Genomic DNA, 17377 nt, shown 5'->3' with positions numbered 1-17377 from the left:
CTGGGCCCTTTCCATAGTTTGGCTATTGTGGACATTGCTGCTATAAACACTGGGGTGCAGATGCCCCTTCAGATCACTGCATTTGTATCTTTGGGGTAAATATCCAGTAGTGCAATTGCTATGTCTATTTTCAACTTTTTGAGGAAACTTCATACTGTTTTTCCAGAATGGCTGCACTAGCTTGCATTCCCACCAACAGTGTAAGAGGGTTCCCCTTTTCTCCGCATCCTCACCAAAATCTGTCATTTCTTGACTTGTTAATTTTAGCCATCCTGACTATTGTGAGTGGTATCTCATTGTGGTTTTGATTTGTATTTCCCTGATGCCAAGTGATGTTGAGCATTTTTTCATGTGTCTGTTGGCCATTTGGGTGTCTCCTTTAGAGAAATGTCTGTTCGTGCCTTCTGCCCATTTCTTGATTGGATTATTTGTTCTTTGGGTGTTGAGTTTGATAAGTTCTTTATAGATTTTGGATATATTCTGGTTTCTCCTCAGATTGTATAAATCTTTTGCCTTTTACTAGTTGCTCTTTTAAACCTTGGCTTTTTTTTTTTCTGTGTCCTAGGGCAGACAAATCTGCTCCTGCTTTCTCGATACTCTCCATTCCCACTGCAGTTCAGAGCCTTTGGGGATGGAGATTCCCCTCATTACTGTGTCTCCATCTCTCTTTTGTTGTGCAGAAGCTGTTCAGTCACCGCTTCCACTGTGAGATTTTGAGGAGGGGATTGATGTGATGAGATCATATAATTTAGGAGGATAATTCTGAGGGATAAAAAAGAAAGAGGTTAAAGATGGGAGGTAGGGATGCCAGTGTTAGGTGGCTTTTGAAATCACCATCTGAAAGACACAGAGGGTCTAACAGTTATTACTAAAAATAGGAACAACTTTCCTCAGGGGTTATTTTGATCTACCTAATTCATGGTGATAGACTGGAAGAAACTGTGTTTACCTTCTCTATTAGGAAACAAGTGAGAAAATGATTTCTATAAAACTAGGATTGAAGGGAGTAATGCAGAAATGATTTGAAAATGTTAATGATAATATATATCCCCCAATTGATAATTATTTTTAAATGACATTATTTTACATCAGAGCTGTGAGTTTTTCTAGAACCCGATCTTCCTTCCATTTTGTCATCCCCTTCCTGTAAATGAATGAATGATTTACAGTTGTTTTTATATCTTAATGTCTCTTGTAAAAGCGATTCATAGAAATAGAAAAGAGAAAGACACTAAAGGAGTTGAAGGAAAAGGAAAAAAGGAGGAAGCAGCTAGCAGCAGAGACGGGACAAGATGGAGAAAAGGAATTCCAGGCAGAGGAGGAGGAAAAGGAAGAAGAGGGGCCATTACCTGAAATCTTTATTCCATCAACTCCCTGTCGCATCCTCTGTGGATTTTACTCTGAGCCAGGGAAGTTCTGGGTTTCTTTGGTGAGTAATAATGTAATACATAATTTTTTATCTTGGCCCTAATCAAATATAGTTTATGATCATGATTTTCCAGCACATTCTCACTTTCTAACTCTTATGGTAAGGCCATTTATTAACTACTGTTGAAGGGGTGAAATTTAGTTTTTATATCATCTTAATATCTCTTTTATGTCTTTTTATTACATCTGTTATCACTTATAACAATCATACATGTTCCAGAAGGTCAAAGGGGAGAATAATTAAAGATAGAAGGGCAAGGGGCTAAAGGTTCTTCCAGTCGACTTGTGTGTGTGTGTTTTTTTTAAATTTTGAAACTAATCAACATTTTGAAAATAATGGCCACACTATTCTGTAAGCTTTTGCTTGCATTTTGTTATTTGCAGCTATGCTATTTGGCCATGTAGAAGTCTGGGAGGATGGCTGTTTTTAGGTGGTCACCTTGCCACTCTGAACAGAATTGGGATTTGGCTAATAAGGAAGAAGAGAAAAATGGATATTAGGGAAACAGACACCAAGGACTGTCACAATGTTGTGACAACTGTATCTTCTAATTATATATTTTCTACTCCTATCATAAGACATCGATCAATTGCAAGGCAGGATTTCCTTCATTATAAATTTGTCACAAATTTCAGCTCCATTAACCAAAAAAATAATAATTGACATGAAAGTATACAGGCATACCCTATTTTATTTCACTTCACAGATACTGTGATTGTCACAAATTGGTTTGTGGCAATCCTGTGTCAAGCAAGCTTATTGGCATCATTTTTCCAACAACATTGGCTCACTTCATGTTTCTGTGTCACATTTTGGTAATTCTTGCAGTATTTCAAACTCTCTCACTATTATTTGTTGTTATGATCTGTGGTCATTGATCTTTGTTACTATTGTAATTGTTTTGGGGAGCCATGAACTGCACCCATATAAGACCACAAACTTAATGATAAATATGGTGTGTGTTTTGGCTATTCTACAACCAGCCATTCCCTTGCCTCTCTCCCTCTCTTTGGGCCTTCCTATTCCCTGAGTTACAACAATATTTAAATTAGGCCAATTAATAACCTTATAATGGCTTCTAATAGTTCAAGTGAAAGCAAGAGTCACATGCTTCTCACTAAATCAAAGGCTAGAAATGATTAAGTTCAGTGAGGAAGGCATGTCAAAAGCCAAGATAGGCCCAAAACTAGGCCTCTTGTGCCAAACAGTTGGCCACCTTGTGAATGCAAAGAAAAAGTTCTTGAAGGAAATTAAAAGTGCTAGTCCAGTGAACACATGAATACTAAGAAAGAAAAACAGGCTTATTGCTGATATGGAGAAGTTCTCAGTGGTCTGGATAGATCAAACCAGCCACAACATTCCCTTAAGCCAGAGCTTAATCCAGAGCAAGCCCCTAATTCTCTTCAATTCTATGAAGGCTGAGAGAGGTGAGGAAGCTGCAGAAGAAAAGTTGGAAATTAGCAGAGATTGGTTCATGAGGTTCAAGAAAAGACGGAAAGAAGCCGTCTCCATAATACAGAAGCAACAGGTGCTGATGTAGAAGCTGCAGCAAGTTATCCAGAAGATCTAGCTCAGATAATTCATGAAAGTGACTACACTGAACAAGAGATATTTTAAAAAAAAGATTTTATTTACTTGAGAGAGAGAGTGAGAGAATGAGCAGGGAGAGCAGCAGAGGCAGAGGGAGAAGCAGACTCCCCACTGAGCAGGGAGCCGGATGTGGGGCTTGATCCTGGGATGCTGGGATCATGACCTGAGCCGAAGGCAGACACTTAGCTGACTGAGCCACCCAGGTGCCCCTGAACAAGAGATTTTCACTGTAGATGAAACAGTCTTATTGTGGAAGAAAATGCCATCTAGGACTTTCAGAGAGGAAAAGTAAATGCTTGGCTTCAAAGAATATGTTGACTCTCTTGTAAGGGGCTAATGGAGCTGGTGACTTAAGTTGAAGCCAATGCTCATTTACCGTTCTGAAAATCCTGGCCCTTAGGAATTATATTAAATTTATGCTGCCGGTGCTCTATAAATGGAACAACAAAGCTGAATGACAGCCCATCAGTTTACAACATGGTTTACTGAATATTCCCACCGTTGAGACCTACTCCATAGAAAAAAGATTCTTTCAAAATATTACTGCTCATTGACAATGCATCCAAGAGCTCTGATGGAGACATACAATAAGATTAATGTTGTTTTCAGGCCTGCTAGCACAACATCCATTTTGCAGCCTGTGGATCAAGGAGTCATTTAAACTTTCAAGTCTTATTATCTAAGAAATACACTTTGTAAGGTTATGGCTGCCATAGATTGTGATTCCTCTAATGGATCTGGGCAAAGTCAATTGAAAAACTTCTGGAAAGGATTCACCATTCTAGATTCATGGGAAGAGGTCACAATATCAACATTAACAGGATTTCTTGGAAGAAGTTGATTCCAACACTCATGGATGACTTTGAGGGGTTGAAGACTCGAGTGGAGGAAGTAACTGCAGATGTGTTAGAAATAACAAGAGAACTAGAATTACAAATGGAGGGGTGAATTATACCTGAAGGTGAGACTGAATTGCTGCAATCTCATGATATAACTTTAACAGATGAGGAGTTGCCTCTTATTGATGAGTAAAAAAAGTGGCTTCTTGAGATGGGATTTACTCCTGACAAAAATGCTGTGAAGATTGTTGAAATGGCAACAAAGGATTTAGAATATTATATAAACTTAGTTGATAAGCAGCAGCAGGGTTTGAGAGGATTGACTCCAATTTTGAAAAGTTCTGTGAGTAAAATGTTAGCTAACAGCATTGCATGCAACAGAGAAATTCATGAAAGGAAAAGTCAACTCCTGCAGCAAACTTCATTATTGTCTTATTTCAAGAAATTGCTGTGGCCACTCTAGCCTTCAGCAACCACCACCCTGATCAGTCAGCGGCCATCAACATTGAGGTGAGACCCTCCACCAGCAAAAAGATTAAGACTTGCCAAAAACTCAAAATATGGTGAGAAATTTGGGGCAATAAAGTATTTTTAAATTAAGGTATGTACGTTGTTTTCTTAGACATAATGCTATTACATACTTAATAGACTGGTATAGTGTAAACGTAACTTTTATATGCACTGGGAAACCAAAAAATTCATTTGATTCACTTTATTGCAATAGTAGCTTTATTGAGGTGGTCTGGAATTGAACTCACATTATCTCTGAGGTATGCTTGTAAGTGAAAGATTATCATTAATTCATAACCAATCCCAGATGTTTGGCTAGGCCAGAACACTGACTAGCCAAGGATTGTTACTACAAGGAGTGATGAGCGTTAACTTCTTCCCTGTTCAATTTTTCCTAGAAATACATCTTTGTTAGCAACTTCCAAGGAGGCTAGCAGCAAGGATAGAAAGTAGTGATGCTTTGTCTGTCTTTGTTTTATGAAACAATTGTTGATGGCTGCTGTGGTGTGGGGTTCAAGGGTGAAGGGATAAATAAGACATGGCTCCTGCCCTCAGGAAATTTCTTATCACGAGGGAGAGAGGCACAGAAACAACTATAATAAAATGTAATAGAGTTCTAGTGTCCTTGAAACATGTGCAAAAATTATTATATAACACATTCAGTGCTTATTCTTAGGGTTCCCTGATAAATATTATGTGAGACATAATTACCCTAGGTATATTTGTTATCTGAAATTCATATTTAACTGGGCATCTCGTACTTTTATTTGCTAAATATGGAAACCTGTTTATTCTGTACTGGGCACCCTTCTAAATGATTTACAACCACCCTATATAATTTGCATGTTACATAAGAAGAAACCAAGGCATGGAGAGGTTATGTAACTTATCCAGGGTCATATAACTAATGATAGGTGGAACCAGGATCTGGACTCAGGCAGTTTGGTCCTAGAGTCCATGCTTTTAACCATCAAGCTCCACTAGCACACAAGATTAAGGTACAGTTGACCGAGGTAGTGACCCTGACTCTGCTTGATGCAATTATTTGTCAGCTCTGCGCCTACAACCAAGTAGACCGTGTGGAAGACCAGTCTCTCTGTGAAGACCTGACCACAGTTCTCAAGTCTGTGTTCATGCTGCAGGCCCATTCTACCGCCCAGTCCTGTTCACTCTGCCACTTGCTGAATTACTGATGTAATTCTTCCTCCCCTCAAACGTGCTACACCCTCCCTCACCTTCTAATGATAACCTCCTCTCACATTTCACTGAGAAAATGAAATTTTCCTTGTCTTGTCTTAAACAGATCTAACACCCTATGGTGATCCATACAAGTTTTGTCTGCTTTGCCTATTGTTCCAGTTGATGAGGGGTCTCCTGCAACTGGCCAAGGACACTTTTCCCAAAGGTGTCTTGATCCCACCCCTCTCACTTCCTCCAATATTTTATTCCTGCAGTAAACCACCTAGTCTCCTGTATCATCCACTTCCCTCTGGTCACTGAATTCTTATCAGCACATAAACATGCTCTAGTACTTAAAAATTTTTCCTTAACCTCTCTTTCCTTCCCCTCACTCCTCCTTTTAGAGGTGATCCTAAAGATCATCATATGCACCTTTTCCTTCATATGATTTGATATAAATTTATTCTTTTAATTTCAGAGAAAAAAGATCTTTGAGTACTTTACTGCTATGTATCCTCCCCTCTCCATTGTCCTATATTCTCTTTATGTATATATTTGTATCCCCAAAAGGTATTTTACTATTGTATTGTTGATATCATTTTGGTTTATCCTTTTTCTTGCTGTTAATTCCTTTCTATATCTTTGAGTTGCATCTTCTGCCTTAAATATATAATATATATATTTAGTGTAGATCTAGTGACAAATTCTCTGTTTTGGGGACTCTTAGGGGATCTTAAAGTGTCCTCATTTTGCCTTTTTAAAAAATTATATTTTTGCTGGAAATTTTCTTTTCAAACTTTGATATCTTCCATTCTATCAGCTGTCTTCCATTCTATCAGCTGCATCTTTTTATTGTTTCTTTGAAACCTAGTATGTCTTTTTCTCTGGTTGCTTTTAAAATTTTGTGTTAAAGGGTGTAGTTTCTTCATATTTATCTGGCTTATGTTCATAGCATTTCTTGAATCCCAACATAGTTTTATTCAGTTTTGGAAAATTCATAGCCATTATCTACCACAATATTTCTCTGGCCCATCTTTTTACTTGTTTCTTCTGGGATTTCAGTTTTATGTACTTTAATCCTTACCACTATGTCCCATATGTACTTTACACACACACCAGCCTTTTTGGGGGGTATTTTCCATCCTTCTTTTCTTTCTCCTGCTTTGGTCTGACTACTTTATCTGATCTCTGTTCCAGCTTCATAACTCTAGCTGTGTCTAGTTGCTTTCAAACTCATCTATTGGCCCCATCAAAATACCATCCACTTTTTTCAAAGAAATGGAACAAATAATCCTAAAATTTGTATGGAACCAGAAGAGACCCCGAATAGCCAGAGGAATATTGAAAAAGAAAGCAAAGCTGGCGGCATCAAATTCCGGACTTCCAGCTCTATTACAAAGCTGTCATCATCAAGACAGTATGGTACTGGCACAAAAACAGACACATAGATCAATGGAACAGAATAGAGAGCCCAGAAATGGACCCTCAACTCTATGGTCAACTAATCTTTGACAAAGCAGGAAAGAATGTCCAATGGCAAAAAGACAGTCTCTTCAACAAATGGTGTTGGGAAAATTGGACAGCCACATGCAGAAGAATGAAACTGGACCATTTCCTTACACCACACACAAAAATAGACTCTAAATGGTTGAAAGACCTAGATGTGAGACAGGAGTCCATCAAAATCCTAAAGGAGAACATAGGCAGCAACCTCTTCGACCTCAGCCGCAGCAACTTCTTCCTAGAAACATCACCAAAGGCAAGGGAAGCAAGGGCAAAAATGAACTATTGGGATTTCATCAAGATAAAAAGCTTTTGCAGAGCAAAAGAAACAGTCCACAAAACCAAAAGACAAGCGACAGAATGGGAGAAAATATTTGCAAATGACATATCAGATAAAGGGCTAGTATCCAAAATCTATAAAGAACTTGTCAAACTTAACACCCAAAGAACAACTAATCCAATCAAGAAATGGGCAGAAGAGATGAACAGACATTTTTCCAAAGAAGACATCCAAATGGCCAACAGACACATGAAAAAGTGCTCAACATCGCTCGGCATCAGGGAAATCCAAATCAAAACCTCAATGAGATACCACCTCACACCAGTCAGAAGGGCTAAAATTAACAAGTCAGGAAACGACAGATGTTGGCAGGGATGTGGAGAAAGGGGAACCCTCCTACACTGTTGGTGGGAATGCAAGCTGGTGCAGCCACTCTGGAAAACAGTATGGAGGTTCCTCAAAAAGTTGAAAATAGAGCTACCATACGATCCAGCAATTGCACTACTGGGTATTTACCACAAAGATGCAAATGTAGGGATCCAAAGGGGTACATGCACCCCAATGTTTATAGCAGCAATGTCCACAATAGCCAAACTGTGGAAAAAGCCAAGATGTCCATCGACAGATGAATGGATAAAGAAGATGTGGTATATACATAATGGAATATTATGCATTCATAAAAAGGAATGAAATCTTGCCATTTGCAATGACGTGGAGGGAACTGGAGGGTGTTATGCTGAGTGAAATAAGTCAATCAGGGAAAGACATGTATCATATGACCTCACTGATATGAGGAATTCTTAATCTCAGGAAATAAACTGAGTGTTGCTGGAGTGGTGGGGGGTGGGAGGGATAGGGTGGCTGGGTGATAGACATTGGGTAGGGTATGTGCTATGGTGAGCGCTGTGAATTGTGCAAGACTGTTGAATTACAGATCTGTACTTCTGAAACAAATAATGCAACATATGTTAAGAAAAAAGAAAAAGAAGAAGATAGCAGGAGGGGAAGAATGAAGGGGAGTAAGTCGGAGGGGGAGATGAACCATGAGAGATGATGGACTCTGAAAAACAAACTGAGGGTTCTGGGGGGTTTGGGGGGTGGGTTAGCCTGGTGATGGGTATTAAAGAGGGCACATTCTGCGTGGAGCACTGGGTGTTATGCACAAACAATGAATCATGGAACACTACATCAAAAACTAATGATGTAATGTATGGTGATTAACATAACAATAAAAAATAAAAAAACTCATCTATTGAATTTGTAATTTGTCATTTTGTCAGTTTTAGAATTTTATTTTTTTATTTTATTTTTTTTAGATTCCAGATGACTACTTAAATTTTCCATTTGGCTTCAAATTCCTTATATATATTCATCTTGGTTATTTGAAATCCATTTTGTAAATATATTAATATCTCATGATTTTTTCTTTGATCTGCTTGCCTTTTTAAAAAATTTATTTAAGTTCAATTTGGTTGACATATAGTGTATTATTAGTTACAGGGGTAGAATTTAGTGATTTATCAGTTGCATATAATGCCCAGTGCTCATTACATCAATTGCCCTCCTTAATGCCCATCACCCAGTTATACCATCGCCCCACTAACCTCCCCTCCAGCAACCCTCAATTTGTTTTCTATAGTCAAGAGTCTCTTATGATTTTGCCTCCCTCTCTGTTTTCATCTTATTTTACTTTTCCTTCCCTTCCCCTATGTTCATCTGTTTTGTTTCTTAAATTCTACATACAAGTGAAATCATATGGTATTTGTCTTTCTCTGACTGACTCATTTCACTTAGCATAATACCCTCTAGTTCCATCCACATCATTGCAAATGGCAAGATTTAATTTTTTAATGGCTGAGTAATATTCCATTGTATATATATGCCACATCTTATTGGATGGATAATTCATCTGTCAGTGGTCGTCTGGGCTCTTTCCATATTTTAGCTATTGTGGACATTGTTGCATGTGCAACACTGTGGTGCTTGTGCCCCTTTGAATCACTATGTTTGTATCCTTTGGATAAATACCTAGTAGTGCAATTGCTGGGTTGTAGCATAGCTCTAGTTTTAACTTTTTGAGGAAACTCCGTACTGGCTTCAGGGTGTCTGTACCAGTTGCATTCCCACCATAATCTTGTCTTTTGATTTTCAATCAAGTCTTAACTAGTATGCCTAGTTTTTTTTTTTTTTTAAGTTGAATAATTGACCTTGTATGTGAAAAACTGTAGCATTATCTTGAGAATCTGTATGTAGCCATTGTCTCTTGGAAATTTATTTTTGGTTCTGAAAAGCAGCTAGAAATCCTAGATCACTTTCATCTAGTCAGTGATTGAGACTCATACATGTAGTGTGTAGTGTTCCAGGGTTGCAATGGAAAGCCCACTGGAAGGTGTGTTTACAGTGGCTCCTTCTCCTTGGAGGACCCTGCAATTTGTCTCCCTCTTCCTAAGCCCATGAGGCAACAGATTGCTCTGCTGAGCTTCTAAGCCTCTCAGCTGCCACTTCCAGAACTGCCATTTGCCTCAGGGAGAAGAGCAGTGCCCTAGACTCAAAACTGCTCTGAACACCATGACCTACAAAACCCTATTACTGAATACTAAATGCAGAATAATACCTGAAATACAATGGAATTCAGTAGGTAGTCAGAAGTGATATCTCTCTTGTACTGACTTTTTTAAGTGGAAAGCAAATTATTGTAAGGTGTTTTATTATTGTATAATCGTATAGTTGCATATAAATAGATAATGGAGATACTTTATAAAACCTTATCTATAATCATAGAAATCATATCAAAATAGATGTTTTAAGACATCTATTTTAGGTTTTAAAGTTTGAGATAATATAAAAATCTTCATGTGGTCATATGTATCTGATGCTCAAATACTACCTTCTATGCTATTTTCTCTTTTCCAGGGTGGCTATGATGCTGGTTTTCTGTATCACTGTGAGTTCCCCCCATATGACAAAAGTAGTGCTATCACAAAAAAGCCAGATGAACCTTTTGATTTTCGTCTTCTTGAAGATATGGAGGATAATCCCATCCAGACTATCACTTTCAGGTGAACTGAATTTCAGAAAGCCCTAAAAAAAACCCCCATATCCCATTTATGTCTATGTTATTGTCCATCATGAATATTGTTCATTTTAAAAGATCTGTCCAAATGGAGGGGTACTTAAACATTTTCTAGTTAAATAAATTGAATGAATAAATAGAATCAAAGCTAATTCTGAAACTGTATTTCAAGTCCCTTTATCAAATATTCTGTCAGAATTTCTGTTTTTCACACAATTGGTTTGTAGGAATTTACTCAGGAGGATGCTACTGCATGGTCAGATAATGAAGGTTCAGTGTTGCAATGATTCTGGAGAAATCACAAATTGAATCAATAGTTCTTTAATAATTGAGAAGCATATATGCCATTCTTTTGAAGATCACATATAATAGCTGCAAATTTCAAATTGGCTTTTCTTCTCCTTCTACCCTTTTGTACGAGTTTGCTAGGGCTGCCATAGTTATTTAGCTTTAAAATATGAATGGGGGGGCACAATGTTGTAGTCTATAACATCTTCATTATTAAAATTTAGCCATTTGTCAGTTAATTTAAAATTAAACATTTTCAGATTAATATGAAGAACAATTTATGTTTCATAGCATTCACCAAGATATGATGTTTTGTGGATTGCAAAATGGAGCAATTCGAGTCTATATCCTAAGTCAGGGTAATCCTTCATTGATGAATATAGAGGACTACTGGCACTTCAATATCCATGACAATGATTATGGATGTATTAAAGGCATCTCTACTAGTTTTGATGACCGTTTCTTGGTGACTACTGGAGCAGATAGTAATATCTTTGTTTTCAACATTTTTTCTGAATTTGAGCTGAAGAAAGACATCAGAGCCAAAGTGCCATCTCCCAGGGTATGTAACTAAATAATAACCATTTTAAATAAATATTTTAAAGTAGTGATGTCAAAATTACTCATTCTTTAAAAACTGAAAACTCTTTAGACACATCTTATAGTCTATTCTTGCTATTAGTATTATAATTTTGATTTTTCTGGTGCCTCTATTATTAAATATTAAAGTCCTTGAATTCCCCTATAACACTAAAGGTATAGAATTCACCAAATTAAAAAGACTGAGTCATTTTTTTCAAGATCAATCACTTTCTTGATTAAAATTTCTTTGTTTTCAAAATGTACAACTTTTTCAGATACATATTTTGCTTTTTATTTATTCACTTATTGAAGGCGCATGGGGGAAGTACACCAAAATTTGTGTGTTTGATAGGGGTTGTAAAAGTATTAGTCTTTAGTATTAGAATATGACAACATGGAGCATGACCAAAGATTTAGTTAAATTATTCTATTCTTAGGCATAATATATCATTGGATTTGTAATGAAGATTGAGGGTTCAGATCCCCAAAATATATCCATTTGCCCTACCACATGACCTGAATTTTCTATTATCAAAGTAGTTCCTTTGGGGGAAAAAATCACTAATAACCATTAGAATTGCTCCTCAAGAAGAAGGAATTGTATTAAAAAGACCATAGTTAAAATTCCTGTGAACACATTAGCATCCAACTTTAAAGAAGATACAAAAAAAGTAGGGCAGATTTGAGCAGGTAAATTTTCATTTCTATTAATAGAAGGAAAGTTAGGAGAATGGAGTGTTGTCTAAAGAGCTCCAGCCCAGGAAGAATTACATAAGAAAGTATATGAACAAGAAAATCTTTTTCTTTCTACCTAGTGCCAGCTCTCTCTATGGAAATCTGTATTGGACAGAAGAAATCCATTTCACATTTGTATAATAGGATCCTTTTATTTATGAATTCAATCAGTATTTCTTATGTCACTGATGTGGACTCTGCTTTTAGGAATGCAAAATCAGAAAGAACTGAATAGAGTACTAAGCTCTGCACAGGTCTAAGGTTCTTTAGAATCCGCTGGGGAGCACTTAAAAGTACAGATGCCTGAGCCCCAGCCAGGAGCAATTAAGTCAGAATATCTGAAAGTGAGGCCCAGGTATCAGTATTTTATAAAATATCTTGCTCTCCTCTTCCCTGGTCTCAGCCCCCATGATTCTAAGGTGCAGCCAGGATTGAGAACAATTGGCCTATATTTTGGCACAGTTGGTAGCAACTCTGTTTAACTCAAATTAATTGTAAACAGCTGAGGCCAAGAGCTAGATGGCTGAGTATCCTGGGGATCACACTGCTAATGGAAAACCAAGGGGCTTGGCTCTGGACATTAAAAGAATAAAAAAATAAAATTCAATCAAGTTATGTCCTAAGTGATTAACAGTAATTACAGTGTATTAGCCATCAATGTCTCTTATACTGGTCATGTCTTATGACTTCACTTTTACTAAAGTTCTAAACTTTGGTGTACCTGGCTGGTTGAGTCAGTAGAGCATGTGACTCTTGATCCCCGGATTGTGAGTTTGAGCCCCATGTTGGGTGTAGAGATTACTTAAAAATAAAATCTTAAAAAAAAGTTCTAAACCTTATCTTACACAAAAATATGTAGATTTACATTTCATATGTATAAAGACTAGTACTGTAATAATACAACTTGGTCGAAAGAGAGTCCTTATTTCTTCACAATGAATGAGAATAAACCAGAGAACTATCTGTTATGAAAAAGAATAGAGAATAAACAAGTTCAATTTTACTTAGGAACTGATTAGCTAACAACCTCAGACTTTGGTTCACTGGATTATAATTCTCCTTCCTTAAATTTTATAGCATAGCACCCGAATAAAGTACTTTTAAGTGACTTACTTCATAGTTCCCTTAATTTCCTTTCTAAAAGGAGATTCCTATTTCTGATTTCATCTTTCTTTATTAAGGGGGGGAACTATATTATTCTGTGCATTTCTCACTGTATGTCTTTTTTTTTTAATAAAGTCAAGTGAAATGCTTAGAGTTTAAAAAATATTCTATGTCAACTATACTCAAAAAATTTTAATTTGAAAAATATATATATTTTAAAATCTTCCTGTATACATGTAGGGTATTTGGGGGAGAATTATGCATATATGAAAGGGGATAAGCTAAAAAACAATGTTAAAACAAATGACCTAGAAAATTTGTGTGTATTCTTTTGTGTGTGTATTCTTTTTAAATAACACGTGATATTAGCAATTCACATTTTGGAGACATATTATAGTGATATTAACATTTTGCATACACATTAGTTTTCAAGACTTTTTCTACCTACCTCTTTAAATAAAGCAGAAACAAATAAGTTTAATCAATTACAATTTTCCCCCTAGTTTTCCCTAATTTATTTCTTATGAAAATACTTTGTAGGCTTGTAATTATTAGAAATTGGCAGAGGGGAAAAAACTCAGTTTACCTCATATTAGGTATTTTAAGAGAAGTATACAATTTAAAAGATTAACCATTTCTCCCCTTTCTATAGTTTGGGATTGAAACAGAGCCAATTCCAGAAGATATTGAAGATCCCAAAGCCTACAGGTATGGGAATTTTTGATAAATACTCGCTAGCCCTGAACTGTTGCAAAATGGCATTTAATAGAAGTTAACCAAACCAAAAGATTTCCAAATTATTGAGTTCTTGTTTCCTCTTTATGCTGTTTCTGTATCTCATTATCCTTTTCAATTTCTGTTTTCAGTATTGAGAATGCTAGAAGAAAAAGAGAACATGACAAGTTAATGAAAGAAGTGGAAGAAATAAAGGCTGGGAAGAGAGAAAAACTCAAAGCTTTGAGGAATGAATTTCGGAAACTTCTAGAAATGAATCAAGGATTACCAAAGCATATGCAGTTTAAGCGAACAGTAAGCCTAAAATAAATTTGACTTTAATTTTTAACATACACTGTTTTTTGGATCAAGACTATTTTGCTGATAGAGTAGGAACACTTAAAATCATCTTTCAGCTTCCCCTTATCTGGCCAGTGTGTTTGCAGCAGCTAAAATACTGTAGAATTTGACACACAACTTGGTTTAGATACAGAAGAGCCTTCTTACATAACATAAAGTTTACTTCCGGATTTAGTTACCTCACTTTTTTGGGGGGGGGCTAACAAGTTAAGATATAAATACAGGTTTGAATCTAGTTATCAGCCCTTACTACACCTAGCCAAGATATCCAACCATTGTATAGGTACACATATATTTTGATTCTCTGTGATTGTATTTCTATAACTCACCAGATCTATCGAAAAGATAGTAACTGATAGGTCTACAAAGTTTTTAAAAGATGACTTAGTATAGTTGTAGCTATGGGGACAATCAACAAATTGTTCAAGCTAATTTTGAATTTTTTTTCTTTTCCGACTAATTACAAAGCCCCATCTACCTGCTAGTGATTTTCTTTTCATTGTGTACTTCTTTCTAAGTGGAATTGCTGTCAAGAATCTAATCAAATAAAAAGCCAGAATTTATCATCCTGACTATACCTATAATTTTAGAGGCACCTAGCCAATTCCATATGAAAAATGCTCTGGTGAAATAATAATGGATAATTCATATTGGTTAAAAAGACCAACCTGCAATGGTTAAAAGATATTTATGCTATTTTACTAAGAAAAAGGTTGACATTTATGGAATATGGGTAACATAATTCAAAATAAAGAACACCTGAGGTGAGTTCTGTGGCTAAACATTTTATATGTATATCATTACTTAGAAACACCCCTGGAAAGATTAATTACTTCTTACAATTTAGTCTGAATGTGGGCTCTGATATTTTTCCAAGAATGAAGGTAAAAAACATTACGCACCTAAATATCCTTATGGGAGAAATGGCCCTGTTGGTGAAGGACATCCAGCTTGAACTTGGTAACCTCAAAAAGACACCAAAGACTCAGCTGTCTTTCCTGGATGGGGTCACATGGGAAGGCGTGCCATGAATGTCTATCCTGTGCCTAGCTGGTTATGTGCCAGGAGTTGTTCTGGGGTGGTGGAAGTATTTTTTTTTTTTTTAACTGTGCACTCTCCAAACATTCTGTTATTCATTGTTTTTATTGTGAGGAAATCTTTTCATATATAACCCTATTTTCAGTATTGTTAATTATTTCTGAGAACTTTTCTCCATATTTTGTGGAAATAAAATGATAAGTATGTTACTTTTTTCTAGAACAGAGAGAGTTTGTGATATTTGGAAGAGAATTATAATGCAACATGAAATTGAGTACAAAACTTAATCTGTATCTGTGTATGAAATAAGTTTGATAATGTACATTGATAAAAGTACCCAATTTGGTGAACAAATCTACTTATTTGCAGGATTTTGATATAGATTCCAAAATACGTGCTGAGATTGCCAGGAAAACCGCTTTTAAAATTCAACAAGTGGAAAAAGAATTAGCTTGGGAAAAAGAGAAACATCAACTTGGCCTCATGAAGCTACAGAATAGGTAGGATCCATATTTCCTGCAAGTTAAGATGTTTGAGAACATATATTTGAATGAAGTTGTTTATCGTGGCTTAATCGAAGTGGTCAGGTGAGAGGTGTCCTACAGTACCTACTCTTTTTTTTTTTTTTAAAGATTTTATTTATTTATTTGAGAGAGAGAGAGAGCATGAGAGGGGGTTGGGTCAGAGGGAGAAGCAGACTCCCTGCCGAGCAGGGAGCCCAATGTGGGACTCGATCCCGGGACTCCAGGATCATGACCTGAGCTGAAGGCAGGTGCTTAACCAACTGAGCCACCCAGGCACCCCAAGCACCTACTAACTCTTGAAATCTCAAGGAATCCTCTTGTCACTGCTACTGATATCTTCTTGAGCTTTCTGAGAAATTTAAATCTGGGAAATTTATCAATTAGATTTTTTAGAGAGCTGGGGTGGCTCTTGATTTTGGTTCAGGTCATGATCTCAGGGTCATGAGATTGAGCCCTGTGTCAGGCTCCATGCTGGGCATGGAACCTGCTTGAGATTCTCTCTTTCTCTCTCTGCTCCTCCCACCCCCCTGCTCTCTCTCTCTCTCTCTCTCTCTGTCTCTCTAAAAAAAAATTGGATTTTTCAACTCAACACCCAAAAAATGATTTAAAAATGGGCAGGAAACATGAACAGACATTTCTCCAAAGAAGACATCCAGATGGCCAACATCTCTCATCATCAGGGAAATTCAAATCAAAACCACAATGGGATATCACCTCATACCTGTAAGAATGGCTAAAATCAAAACCACAAGAAACAGCAAGTGTTGGTAATGATGTGAAGGAAAAGGAACCTTCGTGCACTGTTGGGAATGCAAACTGGTGCAGCCACTGTGGAAAGCAGTATGGAGGTTCTCAGAAAGTTAAAGATAGAACTACCTCATGATCCAGTAATCACACTACTGGGTATTTACCCAAAAAGTACAAAAGCACTAATTCAGAGGGATACATGCACCCCTATGTTTATAGCAGCATTTTTTACAGTAGCCAAATTATGGGAGTAGCCCAAGTGTCCATGGATAGATGAATGGATAAAGAAGATGTGGTATATGTATACAATGGAATATTCAGCCATAAATAGGAATGAAATCTTGCCATTTGAAATGACATGGATGGACTAGAGAGTAATGCTAAGCGAAGCAAGCAGTCAGAGGAAGATAAATACCGTGATTTCGCTTGTGGAATCTAAGAAACAAAACAGATGAGCAAAGGGAAAAAACAGACAAAACAGGTAATAGACTCAACTATAGCGAATGAACTGATGGTTACCAGAGAGGAGGTGGATGGAGGGATGGGTGAGAGGGGTGATGGGGATTAAGGAGGGCACTTGTTGTGATGAGCACCGGGTGATATATGGAAGTGTTGAAATCACTTATATTGTACACCTGAAACTAATATAACACTGTATTAACTATATTGGCATTAAAATTTAAAAATAATAGTACAAAAATTTTTTTAAATTAAAAATTAGATTTTTTATAAACCAAATGATGTAATAAACATTTGTTTTCTGTTTTTGGCAAGTTATTTTATATCTAGTTACCACATGAGCAGATACATCTTTAAAAAATAAAAAATAAGCTAGAATGAAAAGACTTATAATGAAAGACAACTTTCTGTCCAATCTCTCTC

At 36.6% G+C, this 17377-nt stretch overlaps 1 protein-coding gene across 1 annotated transcript in view; it reads left to right on the top strand.

Moving 5' to 3' along the window:
- The window catches only part of CFAP44 (cilia and flagella associated protein 44), a 135167-nt gene that overhangs the window by 52472 nt on the left and 65318 nt on the right, over nt 1-17377 (top strand). The window contains exons 17-22 of the mRNA XM_073893479.1: nt 1202-1429; nt 10244-10389; nt 10983-11253; nt 13765-13820; nt 13979-14141; nt 15594-15724. Coding sequence (XP_073749580.1) covers nt 1202-1429; nt 10244-10389; nt 10983-11253; nt 13765-13820; nt 13979-14141; nt 15594-15724 — 995 coding nt within the window. The remainder of the gene's footprint in view (nt 1-1201; nt 1430-10243; nt 10390-10982; nt 11254-13764; nt 13821-13978; nt 14142-15593; nt 15725-17377) is intronic.

This window comes from Callorhinus ursinus, unplaced genomic scaffold (assembly GCF_003265705.2).
Source record: "Callorhinus ursinus isolate GAN/ISIS: 27379988/994484 unplaced genomic scaffold, GSC_fseal_2.0 scaffold1, whole genome shotgun sequence".
Classification (NCBI taxonomy): domain Eukaryota; kingdom Metazoa; phylum Chordata; class Mammalia; order Carnivora; family Otariidae; genus Callorhinus; species Callorhinus ursinus.
Note: the sequence above shows the minus strand (reverse complement) of the source record. Positions and strands in the feature narration are given on the sequence as shown.